The 16,104-nt window shown below is 37.0% G+C and overlaps 1 protein-coding gene across 1 annotated transcript in view; it reads right to left on the reverse strand.

Moving 5' to 3' along the window:
- The window catches only part of CADPS2 (calcium dependent secretion activator 2), a 321,648-nt gene that overhangs the window by 35,707 nt on the left and 269,837 nt on the right, over window positions 1–16,104 (reverse strand). Inside the window, exons 20-23 of the mRNA XM_040595763.1 lie at window positions 10,551–10,706; window positions 7,693–7,840; window positions 6,693–6,707; window positions 1,058–1,132 (exon numbers count right to left, since the gene is read on the reverse strand). Of these exons, the coding sequence (XP_040451697.1) occupies window positions 1,058–1,132; window positions 6,693–6,707; window positions 7,693–7,840; window positions 10,551–10,706 (394 nt within the window). The remainder of the gene's footprint in view (window positions 1–1,057; window positions 1,133–6,692; window positions 6,708–7,692; window positions 7,841–10,550; window positions 10,707–16,104) is intronic.

Here is a 16,104-nt window from a genome sequence, read left to right on the forward strand (position 1 = left end):
CCACTTGTAGTTATGTTTACATCAAAACTTCATTCAGACAAAAAATGTGTGGTTTCTACACATTTACCAGTAAGTGGACACATTTTGCTTAAACTTCAACAATGATTCTACAAAGCCTTCCTCTTCAACTCCTGTGCATGCTGGTGGGTGTCAATCTGAAAGGAGATTCCTGTTCCCCCAGCCCCTGCCAGCAAACTGTGACCAGTGAAAACCGAGGCATGATGAAAATATGACAGAGTCTTATTTTTTGTCACTAACTCACAAATTGTAAATGTATGGCTTATACCTCCTACTTGGAAAATCAGGTATTTCTGGGTAGTTTGCAATGCATAGATAACAAAACCTCTTAAAATTTTACTCTTTTCTGACTTTATTTGCTGTATCCTTCAAACTTAGGAAGTGATAGCTTTTCTTTTATATCAAGAACTTCAAAGACACTTACTGGAGTAGAGGTGCTACAGTAACACAAGGCATTGTTTACATTTTCTTCACTTATTCTCCAAGTCCCTATATCATGTCAAAATATATTTTCTTTTAAAATATAAAAACTCATGAGGTAAATTTCAAGAAATAACATCATATAAACTATTTTTAAATTAAATGGTTTGTGGAACAAAATCTCATTAAAGTGTTATACTGACAGTCTGGATGTTGTCCATATCTAAACAAAAAAAATAAATACTACTTAGTGATAGCAAGAAAGTTTTCATGTGAAAAATTAAACAACCCCCCGCATGCTGTTACTTAAGAAAATATTGACATAATCAAGTCCTACCAGTTCCACTAGCTGCTATCAGTTCTTATCTATAACAGAAATACAGAAGACAAACTTATCTGATCAGCAGGTTGCACAGAAATTGTTTACCTAATGGGTTATAAAATATAATTTTGTAAATTCAATATTATTTGCATGACTATAATCTAAAAACCATGGTGTTGTCCCCGCGCCCCAGCTCTCTGTTTGTAGCAAAACTGTGTGATATTTAAAGACATTTCAGAAGTTCAAGAATTAGAGATATATTTTGTTTATTATAAATCTAAAACTAAAGCAGTTTACCTTTGAAACAAGAAGTGAAATAATTTCCTTAACAGTTTCTTCAATCAAGTCATCTATCTTTGAATGGTATTGTTGCTGTATTTCAAAAGATAAAGAAGAATTAGCATGTATACGAACACACACTTTTGTCATAAGTCATAAATGGCACAAAGCTGATAACCCCACCAGATCAGATTTACTTAAAATTATCATTTTGAACATCAGCAGAACAAACCCTTGAAAATGATCCACCCAATCAACACTTTCTTACATTCTGTGTTGAAAATTTTCCCATGTACACTGTTGAGTTAAGCAGCTAATGGGGTTATTATTTAGATGAATTGAGTTCTTATTCTTATTCAGGCGAAGGAATGTGAAGGATACTTTTTGTCTTCTCCTATATAATTAAGGTGGCCACGTATTTTTTTTCTAAAGGGTTGGTTTAGCTGGAGAAGCAAAAAGACTAGAATAAGATTTAATTAATACAGCATTTCATGTCTGACAACTCTCATTCATAAGTTATTTTAAATGTCCTCTAGAAATAAAATGAGCTCCAATTGTCCATCCTAAAAGAGCTTTTCTGTTAGCACAGTGAGCTGCAGTTTATACAAATCTTACAATATGCTCAAGCAAGGGCAAAATTAAAATTTCATCAACAAAGCAGAATAGATGGTAACAAATTAATAGGCCATAAAAGGCATAATAAACCAGACTTCATTCTCCATACCCTTTTTCTTTTGCTTCTTCATAAAAGAAGGTGGCTTTAAGTAAATGCTTTTAAAATAAATCTGAAAGACTTTTTAGATAATACTACAGAGCTCCCTCCTGAAATTAACAGGAACTAGGGATCCCATTCTGTCAAGGAGGCACATCAATTTAAACAGTAATTCTTCCTTTAGAAACATTTATCTGACAGCAAAGATTGTCCCCAATAGCCACTTCACAGAAAATGTGACTTGTAAAGACTAACCCTGTCTTCACAGTTCAAGGCTACTTGGAGCAGCTAACAGCATAATGCTCGGAGTAAAAGTACTGAGGTCAGTATAAACATTAGCCTAACTTAGCAGCTGCAAGCTGAATAGTTTTCAGAGTTCTAAGTTTTTAAAGGCAATTTTTCATCTGTCTCCAAGTTGCCATACAAACTATAACATTAAATTTGATTTGCTCAATATATTTAGGAATGATTTTCTAAACAGCACACTTACTGAACCTGCATTTAAACTAAGAGAGAATAAGACTCTGAGATGTGTTTGCCCACACATATGTATCCGCCACAGGGTACCAACATCAAGCGTGTTAATTTTTGGTTTGAATTTCTTTTAAAGTTTAAGAACGCTTGGAAAACGTGAATACACATCTGAGATGAACAGCAGCAAACATCCTGGAACAGTGAAAGAGCATATCAGAAATACATCAAAGAACTTTCCACAATTTCAGATATATGTTATTCTAACTGCATTAATGTCTTGAACAATATAACATTCTCTTGATCTGCTAAGGGCTTAAATCACCCCAAACTGCCTGTGACATCTGTTGCTTACACAGTCTTCAGAAGGCAATGGTTTCTTGCTCTCTGAAAACATTATCATTCTCCCCCAGATGCATGTCAAAACTATACATATTTCTATGATCCATGGAAAATCACAGTTGTCCCTCCCATAAAGTGTCTGCAACTTAACTTCCACAGCACATTAAATTAATGGATCTATGCATATTCTAAGATCAGTTCCTATATTTTTGCTTTTTTTTTTTCTTGGTTTTTTTTTCCTCGCCACAAGGTAAGTATAATTTTGTAGGAACGGAATATAATGAGTAAGTTCACTGTGTGACCAAGAAGAACAAGAAGTAAATCAAATTATTCACAAATCACAACACGCTTCCAAAATTATGACATTTAGAAATAATATCTTTTTTAACTTGAATTATTTTCAAGATTTATTTTGCAAACCATGAGATCATAAGTTTTTTGACTCACTCCTCCCTAACGCCAGCTTCCACCAAAACAGCCACCCCTGACAAAACAAAACTTCATATCCTCACGAAAGATTATTTGACTCTAGAAGACAGGCTTTAAGAAGAAGGCAAATACTGTATAATTAATGATAAAATCATACGAGCTGACAAGGCTGTATGCACGATCCTGAATCCACCACCTGTAGGACTTCAGCTTTTCCTACTTCTGCCAAACTTCCTTGGTGACAGCAAACAAATCCTCACCCCTTTTCCAAACACATTTATGGATAGTTGTGCCTTTACATTCCTCTGCTGGCTGATGTGACCACAGTCCACATGGAGTCTGAATCTAGACAAGTCAGCTCCACCACTACGTTATTTGGATACACATTATGGAGACTTTCAGCATCACCCCAAATCCCCTGAAGGGGGTAATGGAGAACGTGGCTCTGCCTTTCCAGCTGCCCCAGAGCAACTCCTAGGAAAATATGAAATACAGCTGCAGCTGTAGGAGGTCATGGAAGAAAACTATGCTTAGTGGCAAAGTGGGTGATAGAATGTAACCGAACAGGACTGTCTTTTCCGGACAATCTGGCTGGTCTTCCAAATGTGTCTCTCTGCTCCTACCAGGATATGGAAAGAGACAAAGTATTTTAGTGCCTTTTGACACTTGGGGAACAGAGGAGTTCATTCCTAAATCCTGCGGTGATGAGCTGAAAACTGTGACTTGCTCAGTTCTACAATATATTAAATTTTCTTTCTATTCTACCCCCCCATGACCCAGCATTGGAGGTGGCTTTTTTAATTGCTTAGGTATTTTGGTTTTGTTTAAAAGATTTTCAAGCTAGCTTTCCTTTGTTTGTTTTAAGGTTGGATGGCTGTGAAAATAAATTGCATATGATCATCTGAACAGAAACTGTTACTGCCGACATATTACAATATTACATGCATATTAAATTGCCCCTGCAATTTTACTATTAAATCGGCTATAATCCCCTAGTACTTATGCAGTTAAATGAATCTCCTCTTTGAATTGTATCAATCAAAATATCTTCAGAAACAACGTTCATTGAATTAAAGCCCACTTTTCCCTAATTTTTCCTAGATATACATGGCACTGGCTGTGGCACATTCCACTGAAATGGCATGTCACTCATTTTTCCCCAAATTGAAAAGTATATCTCTCCTCTTTTATAAGCATGATTGGGTACTGGGAAACTGGAATTCTGAAACAACTAAAACAGCTTCTATACATGTTTCACTAAGAAGTACTCAACAGTATGAACCAATGGCATTTACTCTGTTCATGCTACCCAGTTACACAAAACAAATAAGCTGTGACTCAGATCTAAGGTCCTGCTTGGATCTAAAGATTTGTCAACCTAAGTGGCCCCAGAAATATTTTCTATTTGATTCTTGCCTCCAGCAATATTTCCTGTGTGATTCTTACCTATTGTACTCAAAAAGGTGAATGTTGCAAAAATATAGCAGCATGTAGATCATAAAGTAATAGGTCAACACAAATAAAAAAGGCCAAAAAATCTCTGGATTGAATGTTGTGTGACAGAAAAGGTTTCCTTTACTGCTGCTATTCTTTTGACTTGGGATCCACGGACTGTAAAGGAGTAGCACTTGTTCAGGAAGGAAGGAAGCGGGATACTGCTCACTGTACAACTACCTAAGATTACATACACGGAAACTAAGAAGCTGGGCAGGCAACTGTTTAGAGAAATAGCAGCAACTGGTATGTTACTTAGCTGTCTTGCTGCATTCTTCCCCTGCACTCCATGAATTGCCGTGCTGGTTGTCCATGGAGCAGGCTGCAGGCACCAACAGTTAGTATGAGATAAGGTGATCCTCCCCTGCCCCTGCTTCTCAAATCCTCCTAAGGCAACTGCCAACCAGTGCAGAAGGCATCCAGCCAGCTAAGCTCTCCTTAAACACAATATAGTGCTTGTGTCTGTAGCCAAATTATTCTGTGCTTCTCTTGGGCTTTGAGATGATATCCAGAAGGCAAAGTAGGGGAGCCCTCCTCAGCGGCAGACTTGGTAACTCTTTATGAGAGTAGACTTAACTGGAAGCCATTTTGGAGAATGGTGAACAATGCATGAAGTAACGTGGGAAAAACTGCAGATTCAATCAGGTTTAAACTCTAAAGTCAAGGTGCTATTATTGGTAACAATGACCAGAATGCCCTAATTACATGATAAATAAGAATTCCCTCCTATCTGACAACACAGGGTGAAAACTTCCACATCTGTCCTTGACCGAGGTATGCAGCTGCTCATAGCTCTGTATAAGGAATGAAAAGAGCATGCTGTATTCATGGAGATATTTGAGTCTAACCATCTCATTAAATACCACTTTCCATCACTTGCAAAGTAAGTTCTAGAAATTGTCAGATGGATATTCAGTGTTGAATTTTAGGTGAAGAAACAGGACTATTAACAAATGCTAACTGAGGTCTTATGGAATGCTTTTCTTGACTGGCAGAAAAGACTATGTTTGAAACTGAAATGAAGATGGAGGATGAATGGAAAAGGTTTCAAGACCAAGTGGCTAAGTAGGAGTAACTGGAAATGCCAGAGCTGCTATAGAGCAGCCAGAGATGCAACTGTTTATGTTATGAGATGATTTCCTGCCTTCTTTGACAGATGCGCAGGTTCCAGAACTATCTCACCCAACAAATGCTGAAGCATTTCAAACAACCATATCAGCTAGAAACAACTGCAAAGCCCAGTTTTACTTAAGCTTCCAAAACCCCCTCGGGAACAGAAGAAACTGAGACAAGAATTCAAAGTTTATGAGAAAGAAGGAAGTTTCCATATTATCTGATAATTTCTGATATGTGATTTTTTTGAGATTCCTTCAGGTTTATTAGATGAATTGAGATGAAGATTCATTTGGGGACTTTGAAAGAAGTATGTATTTAATCACAGGTATGCTAAATTATCAAACTCTTGCACTGAAAAGAAGCATTGGAATAATCTGGGGTCATGGTCAGACCTAGTAGGGAACAAGGACTGTATTTCTGTTTTGATGTTGTGAAGAGTGTATGATGGGCCTTGAAAATCTAGAAAATGGGAAGATTCAGAACAGAATCTGGTGAGGGTCTGCAGTCCACAAGGTTAGCTGCAAATGCTGCACTTTGGCTCTGAGGGACTGGCTGACAGTGCAGAAGGCATCATCCAGAGCAGGTGAGAGGAATGGTGCAACTGTGGAGATGAGGCTAAACAATCTGCAGGTCTCTGTGGAGGTACTGGTATTCCCTGTCCCCAGAGAAGGGTACACATGTGTCTGTTTGCAGGTTACTGCTTGGACACTAAGTAGAAGACGAAATGGCAGCATCAGCCTCAGGCAGCATTGGAAGTTGTAGTTTACTTTTGATGAGCCTGAAACAAATTGTTTGTTGCTCTTTTGCCTCATTGCAAAGTGTAAGAGTCCAATACTTAGTGACCGGGTAAGACAGGATACTGGGTTTGAAAAACAGAAGAGTGAAGAATTCATTGGAAACCACCTTAGAGGATGAATAAGGAAAGAAGAACTGAGAAGCTGATGATCACTGTGTAGCAAGGTCAGGCTGTAAAAGAATTCTGAGGGCTATGCTAACAACATGAAAAGAAACATTCCCATTTAAAATAAAAAGTAGCTGTTAATAATCAAAGAAAAAATATAAGTTAAAAAACAATGAAAAGACACTTACCCATTGACTAGCAAACTGGTTCATGTCACGGAAAACCAAAAGGAAAAATAAAGATGACAGGGTAGAACAGGAAAATGATGAATGTCTCATCGAATTGGGGGGTGGGAAAAAAAGACAACAATTACATTGAATATGCTAACTTAAAAAAGATGAGTCAATAAAATGAAAGCACAGTAAGGAATGGAAAAATCAACAGAAACAATATGACCAAATAACGTAAACATGAAACTGCCCAAAGCAGACATATTTTGTTGCCAAATTCTGTCAAATGGTTTCACTCTCTCCAAAACCAAATCCAACAAAGTTACACTGCTAATGCGTTAGCACAGCAAGACCAGTTTTAATTTTACACTGGTAGTCTCACCCGTCTATGTAGTATGCCCTTTTCACTTCACAGATTATTCCTGCTGAGAATGACAACATGGGAAGGACAGTGGTCAGTGAAGTCTACATATCCTTCAAAAGCACATCAGTGCTCCACTGTGGAGTATCTACAGTCCTGACAAAATGGTCCCTGTCTTGGAGACCAAATAAAAAAATCCCATTAAATTACCTGGTTCTTTCTTTCCTCTATTTTCAGCATGTACATAGACATGAATGCTGGGTATATGAGCCATTTGAAACCTAACCTTACTCATTTAAAACTTGGCTGCAAAGGACAATGTTTTGTCTCTATTTTACTATCACAAGAGTCCTGAAGTGGGCTATTTCTCTTCTGCAACCTAGGAAAAATTCCAAGAGGGGCTGCGAGTCAAGAAATCCTCTGAATGTTCAACAGACTCACAGGTCACAGCAAATAAATTACAGAAGCACTCTGTGTCTTCTCTGATGGAAGATGAGGGATTGTGCCTTGCATGATGCTTCTGAGGAGCAGTCTACATACCCCTGTACAAACACTATGTGACACATTTCAGCTAGTTTGAAATTAATCTACTGTCTGCAGTGTGAGATGATTCAGATTAACTGAACATAGGAATGAAACATACAGCATTTCACTTACCTCTTGCCCCCCATCCAGTATGCAGAGTTTGGCTGTCTGTTTTTTGGCATCAACTAAGACATTAAACATCGTGCACAGAGATGAAGGGATACGCAAGTCTGTTGATTTGTTTGTCTTTTGCAGCTTGAGTTCAAATGCAATTCTTGTTCTGTTTATTAAAACACAATTCATAATATGAATTTCTCTGATAATTCTGAACAACCAGTGTAAAAATGTATAAACCTTATTAAACATGTTGGCTTAACAATGTACATGCATGCGAGAACATCTTAGAAATACAATTCTTTAAGTGCAGAATATCCGCTCATTCCATAAACAATTGCGCTGGTGGTAATCTCAAGGTTCTGCACTGCTCCAGCTAATTCAGTTGAATAATAAAAGCATTATTCTCTTGCCTAGTAGCTAACAATATGCTTCCTTGTATGATGACTAAGAACAATTTAAAACAATGAAAATACCTCATAATTTTCAGCTCTTCTATGTTAAAATACAGTTCATCACACCAAATAATTGTTTCTAAAAATATAAATAAAAAAATCCTCTTCTGGATTTAACAGAAAAGAGAATTTTATTAAAGACAAGGAGTCTATCATTAAGCAAGTATTAATATTTACATTAAAAAGTAAGATGTATCAGGAGATACATAATACAAACCCCCTAATTTTTTTCTCACACCAGTGTAAATAAGGAGCAATGTCACTGAAATAAATTATAATAGTTCAGAAGACGTAAATATAAAAGTAATTTTTTATTTTCACCCTTATATTTAAATATGGATAACAGAAGCTGACACAATATTTTAAGAAGATGGGAACAGAAGCATCCTATTGGAAAGTCTTATAGATCATATTAGTATCAGAATAACAGTTATAATAGAACAGTTCCATCATTCTTTTCCAAGTTTCTATTGTCTAATACAATCCGTTCTATGGATACAATTTACTTGTTTTGTTACCTGACACACGGTATCTTTGACTACACTAAACATACCTAGTGTATTCATGCCAGTATATTATGTATTCACTCTAAAATATTAATACATTTTATGTGTTGACACTAGGATGATTGTGTAATATTAATTAAACCTTCATTTATTGCCACCAGCATCTTATTCTCTGCAAAAGAAAGCAGCAAAGATGTCAGGATTGGTATCACAGACCAAAACCCGATCCATAAGGAATTCTTTTTTAATGACTCTGTGTTAATAATTCTGTTCTCAGCTTCTGGTTGTGATCCTGGCAATGAGCCATTTTTAGCCTATTTCGTTTATGCCATTAAAATCCACACAGCCAAATCTGTATGGTGCAAATTTTTTAGATAATGACAACACATGGCATTAGATTTATTGCCTAGGAGAAATGCAAGTATTTGTATTGACACAATTGCCTTTCCCACATTAATCTGTAATAATCTTTTAAAAAGACATAAGATGAATTTGAAAAGATTAATTTTTCAATAAATTATTTTAACTAGTCCTGATTATATACATCTTTGTATTTTAGTCCTGTTGATAAAAGTCCTAGTGTAAAGAATTTTTCATTTTTTTCAGGCTCAAGATCAATATAATCAATATATTACTGCATCTCAGTGCTACTCCTTTTACATTTTTTTCAGCTTGAGATTATGCTGATAGTCTTCCAGTCCTTTGAGATGTCACCATTTTTCTAAGATTTGTTAAGATATTTGTAGTTAACCGAGCTCCTCTGCCAAATGCCTTAGAACAGATACATGATTTCAATTCTAGTAAATATTCTCATATCTTCCTTTGCTACAGAACTTAAAACTTTTATGCCATTCACTGTATCATCAGCCTTCCAAAATCAAATCGAATTGTTTGTGAAATGCTTCTACTTTTTTACCATGATTTCATCACTGTAGCTCTAGCAACAGGTTCATATACTAAGCCTGAGGTTCTCATTGTTCCTACTTAACAGAAAATAATAAAATACCGTGTCATCAGATTTAACCTTATTGGATGTTAAAGATTCTCTGTTTCTTTAGCCTTCCTTATCAATTTTGTGTATTTTATGATTGACACTATTAAATTGCCTACAACCTTTATTTTTCCCCCATTCTTCTATATATTTTTTATATATAGATAAAAATCTATATATAGGATTTTTATGTGTCCAGACTAAGCTTTCTCTGTATGTGGGATCATGGCTTCTGAACCACCTAATAGGGGATCCCTGCACATTTTCTAGTATACAGATACTTCTTCTAAACTCAATGATACGTACTGAAAGCTATGGCAGAGACCTTCTTAGATCACCTATACTTAATTTAAACTATAATTATAAGATACAGCTCAAGAAAAGAACAACAGCATTGTTTTCTACAATTTCCAGAAGCTTGGCAATATAAAATCTAGTTTCAGTTAGATGACTTACAGATAGCCTTTTCTTGTTTATCATGTAAATGCAGAAATGCTGTATACTCTTTAGTTTGTAATATATTTCTTAGAGACAGCACTCTGATGACAAGTAGTGTTATTAACTGAACGTAAGGAATAATATAGTAGTGAAGGGAAATATATAAAAAGGAAAATGATTTCTTCTAGCAGAATTCTGAGATTTGTTAATATTTGCCACAGATATGGCATAGAAAAGAGATTTGGTTTATTCACTTCCAATGGTCTATTCACAACATGTGTAGAAATTCTGCTTGGTGTTTACTAGATGTTTCCAAATTGCTGACTGCCAGATGCTGGGAAATACACACCAGTCATGATCTCCTTACAATTGCCCTGAATTCTATGACAGGATTCTGGTACAGAAGTACCTCTGCGAACCAGTATGGCTGTTCCCATATTAATTTTCAAATCTCTCCCAATTTTTAATTGATCATTTCAACTGTACCTTTTAACGCAGGCTTCTATCATGTCAGTGGCCATGAGTTTAAGTCTCTGTTCTAAATGGTGGGCAAATTCTGGTTCTGGCCAGTGAAGATCAAAAACAAACATCTGCAGAGCATCCAGTTTCCAGAAAAGATCTTCTGATGTAGCTGAGCCATTGCTATAAGAAACAAAAGAAAACAAAGTCCCCAAGAAGCAGAAGATAAATGTATGGATGTCTATCCCAGTTGCCACAGAATTATTTAAGGTTTTGTTATCATACCATCTTCCTCGTTCACTTCACTGTATCTCATTGCACAGTTGCTCTTAGTCCAAGAATGTGAAAATGGTCATGGGAAATTTAAAATAATTCTTGTTAGGGTGAAAAAAGTAAAGTTTTCTCATCTGTTTGCTGAGAAATATGACAGGCTACAGAGGTAGATGGGATGTTGGGGAACATGGAAAACGAAGTAGCTAAAATTTCAGATCAAGACAGGAAAAATAAAGGCTACAGGAATTAGTAATCAGTAAGGACCTTTTCAAAACAGTGATGACTTTTCACCTATGTTTTCTAGCCTTCATAACTCTGGTAGATAAGCCTACCAAAGAAATTAAGATGCTAGTAGAAATCCTGTAAAAGAAACACCCAGACAAATAGTCCATTTATAAATGCTCCTTAATTCTGAGGGAGTAACATCAGATCCCAGTGAAAAAAAGAAATAGAAACTATTTAAATAAATTTGTGCACGAAAAAACCAGGGGATTAATATGGCTCTATGTCATCTCAGATTGTACACATAATTTTAATGTAATTCCTCCACTCTGAACCGATTTCTAAATTTAAAGATGTTTGCTTGTGATGATACAACAATTTAAGGCTAATCCTAGCAGTAACTACAGTTACACTTCCACTGTCATCGCAGATTAATTACATTTTCATGATGCGTTGTATTGCAATGCCTGGGTTATTGGTTAAGGACAGTTATACTAGGCAGCATGGCATTCCAGGATGTTAGTGACACAATCAACCAGAACAGCCTGACAGTCCCAATTCAGATAGAATTAGTCTTCTGCCTCATGACAAAAGAACATAATTATCAAAGTGTTAAGTGACCCCAGCTCTCATGGAAGGAGTCAGTGAGTGCTGAGCATGCTCCGGACAGAGCAGGGTCAGATTAAAAAAGCAGCAAAAAAAATAGAAAGGACCTCCAATATCTGACCACCTAATGCAGCTCTTGGACAGCAGCACCACCACTGGTTCACGCCAGCTTAGCCGAAGCAGCGGGTGGTGAAGTGAAGCAAAGCACAGCTCATGTTCAGGGCTCTGAAGCGGCAGCATGGATGCAGCAGGAGCACTGCTTCGTTCTCACAGCATCCCACCACCTTCCAGACCCACCCAACTGCCCAACTGCCCCCTGCCCCGCTGCCTTAATGCTACCATGACTTCAGAGCCATCGCTGTCTTCTGCAGTGCTGCCTCGGAGATGAAATGGGCTGCTGAGCCAGGCAAAGGAGGCAGCCAGCAAGGGCTGGGCAGTGGGTGACAAGCTGGGAGCATGGTCACCTGCCTAAGGAAAAGGCTGGCTCCAAGCGACCGACCCTGACATTGGCTTTGGTTTTAAATAGCACAAGTCTTGATATCTTCACTGTGCATAGCAGGATATTCCACAGCTTTACACAGGCTTTTTTTGATATCATGCATATTTCCCCCACTTATTTTTAACGGTAACTGTTAATTTTGCATTGTATTGTGCTCCTGAAAGAAAACAACAGAAATGGGAAAAAGGCCCATGGGACTTCTAAGGTTACAACTTGCACAGGGATGTTACCTGCTAAGGTTGGACCTGACTAGGGAGCTCTTCCATACACTGCTAAGTTTAATTAAGAAATAGAAATAACAAACCATAACAATTTCTCGGAAAGTTTAAAATCCTGTTAGACTGTTTCTTAAGTTATATGATAAGCAAGTATTGAAGATTTCATTACATATGCTGTGTACACTGGCAGTGAGTGAAGTTGTAGATGCTATGTTATACTCATTATTTGATCCAAAAAAGACTAAGTCCATTTTTAAGATGACTGCGGTAAAAGAAGACAAATTACGTAGGGACAGAAACAGGGACAATCTCAGTATATGTATTACAGTTGATAACACATATTTTGTAGAAAACAAACTATACTTTCTCAAGAAACAGAACTACCATTTTTCATCCTAAGATCATACAATTTAACAATTTTTTATTCTTCCATAGTTTTTTCTTTTTCACCTAATGGAATTCCAAATGAAATTCTTTAGGACTCAGGAGGACTAATGTGCTCTCAATAACATCAATGTATTCTTATGCACGTTCACTCCCTGGTAGCCACTTAATTTGGTTTCATTAGACTACCAAATAAAGTTCCACAATTATAATAAATGTAATAATAGACACAGGTTCATGAAACGCTAATTTGTTCCGTGAGAAACACTAATTCATTCATTCTCTTTTCATATCATTTTGAGCTCCCATTCTTCAATTTTTTTATTCAGCATTGTCCAATGGCATTTGAATTGGACTAACATATTATACTAATAAGATGGGGAAGGAAAATAAAGTGTTACAACAGAAACTATTTGTTCCTAGTTCACACATCCGGATACAAATGTCTGATTTGTTTGTTAAATGCTGCAGAAAACTGGTTTCAATCACCTTCTTACTGCTACTTGTAGCACATACTGGTTTTATTTGCCTTTTAGGATTTCTCCTGGCCCTTATTCAGTAAAAGCATTAGAAATAGTATTAATCATCAGTACATACCTCAATACCATTTACTGGCAAATCCTATGGATTTGCTTTTGCTACTAGGAGCTGATTCTGTCACTGCAGGGTTTAATACTCCATAAAGCGTAACATGAAGAACCAAACTCACGTTTTTACCACCTCCTGGCAACAGGAGGAATTCCTGGAATTGAATCAAACCACCAAAGCATTTGAATCTACATCCATAATTCCAGAACCATTTTTTTTGGTGGGGAGACAGGACACATTCTTGGCTATCAAAAAGCTTTCATTTGCACATATAAAGCTACCTCATTCTAATCAATGGAATAATATTGCTCTACCAGGAAACTGATCTGGTACTTTCTTTAAAAACTATATTCAATGCAGTTGTCTATATTTTTTAAATAAAGCACAAACATCACTGTTTTGCTCATCAAAATTTAAGCTTTCAGCCCTAGTTCTTTGTGCAAAAGGTATTATCTAGTTGTCTACTCTTTTTAATGAGGTCACAGCAGTAAGAGAAGGTTTCCAGTGATTAAAAGAGGCAAATATTAAGCCCATCCTATTTTTTTTTTAATGTCGATTTAACTTTGTATTTAGTCACATTTTGACCAGCAGACTGGACCAGCTATCTCCAGAGGTCCATTTTAACCTAAATTATCTTATGTCTTTATGTCTTGCATCATACTGAACACAGCAAATGTCTAAGACTTGTCTTGTCTTCCCCAAGACCCTGCAGAATATTAAACTTAAGAACTGGATATAGCCTCCTAAGCAATTCACTTATTCACCAGCAGCTGAGAGGCAGCTTCCCACTAGGATCGCCAGCTACCTAAACAGAAGCAATTAGTCAAACAGTCCACTAAAGCACATTGGCTGCAAGATAAGCACACACATGACTCCAGAGTAGATGTAAAATACATAATTTCTTGCCTAGATGTGAAACTCTCATAGGGTGGCTTGGGATATGAAAATATAGGAGAAATATTAAGTATCTAAGGATGTTTCTCAATCAATCACAAGATTCAAAAGCAGTTGGCTTCCATTCTTGTAGAATTTACCAAGTGCAATGATGGCAATATTAGAAATTATTGCAATTATCTTTTTTTTTTAAGGTTAATACTGAGTTACTACCCATTAGTGTTTTGTGAGGACTGTTTACAAAGCGGGGCACCTGATCTATGTCCTTTGTGAGCCCCCATCTTGTGAACTCTAGCTCTGCTTTCTTTATGTTGCCTCAAGATGTATATTCAAGGCTCAGAAAGTCAACTGAGAATTTCTTCAACAGAAAAGGATTTTCAATAATTACACACTCAATGGTGCCTAGCCCCATCTCTCTCTTAGCCCCATCTCTCTTTTCCACTAGCAGATGAGGGGAAAGGACGGAGCAGAATTCTGACAAGTAACAGCTAGTATATGGTCCTTCAAAGACACTGGGGATGGAGTTACCTCACGGTTACCTTACTTAGTTCAAGAGTGAGGCAACCTGAGGATCAAGCAACAAAAACATGTTTCTTGAGTCTTCTTTCTTCTTGCGTGTTGGCATTTTTGGAAGAAAATAAATTTGCCCCACAATACACATTCATCTTGCAGAACGCTCAATAGGAACCAGCTAGATTCAAACCTTCTTATTCCACAGAAAGCAGGTCAGATAAATTTCATTATTTCATCAGTCCTATGGCTATACTTTTAAATATCCATCCTTAAAAACACAAAGCATGGCCTCCTACCACTTTACTGCAGGCAAGCACTATGACAGGAATGTATGTGGCACTACAGATGCAACCCCCGAAACAGTGCTGAAACGTGGCCTCCTGGCTTATTCGGCATGCACAAACATACAGAGGGGTCCAGCACAAGAGCTCAGGCACATTCAGACCAGATCCCTTCATATCGTAATCAGAGCACTGTCACTGCTCCAGCTGATCCCTCTTGCCACTCATTATAGCTGAGCTATAGCAGGAAGAACATACTCGACACATTTCCTTTGACGTTGCCTGTTCTGGTTGGAAGACAGGACAGGACCATTCTCCGTCAAGCATGTATCGTATTGCATGTTCCCCCAGCCTTCAGTTTTGCTGACTCTGATGTTCTAGACTGGTATCACATAGCAACAGACAACCTGTATCTACAATATTTTTGGTCAGTGAATCTCAGTAATTTCTGCACTGAAAATAATAATGTATAAATTAAATCATAATCGATTAAAATCACCCACAAAATTCACTTAAAAACCAGGTCCAGAAGAGGTAGAGAAATCACATTTAAAATATGAAATGGAACAAACCCGCAGTTTAAAGTGGTACATTTGAATTAATGAATAAATAAGGAAGAAACCCCCTCATTCTGGCTGATTAGAAGCTTTTACAGAATATTCAAACTTTTTTGCTCTTCAGGGATGCCGTCTTCAACCAAATGGAACAGTAATCCACAGTGCTCTGCATGTCTAGCCAAGGTGTCCTCTGAGTTGCCCTCTCCTGAGACCAATCAAGAAAAACAGACTACTAATAACACTTTCCCCTCTTCATATCTCCCTTTCCAATGCCCAATAATAAAAGGTTAAGCCAAAACAACTGAAAATGTAGTAATGATCTTCCTAAGTGCTGTTATAAGCAGCATATATGTACTGCTCCAAAATATGTGATCAAGGAAATAAAAAAAGCAGCAGTTAATTAAAAAATATAAACAATCTTCTCTAGTAATGTTCACATGGATCACAGCAACTTTTAAGTCAAAGAGGGGAAAATCTATTTTCATCAACAAAGCACATAAAGAAATGCCTACCTACGAATATATTTTCACCTCTTTTCAGCAAAAG

Source organism: Falco naumanni, chromosome 5 (assembly GCF_017639655.2).
Source record: "Falco naumanni isolate bFalNau1 chromosome 5, bFalNau1.pat, whole genome shotgun sequence".
NCBI lineage: Eukaryota > Metazoa > Chordata > Aves > Falconiformes > Falconidae > Falco > Falco naumanni.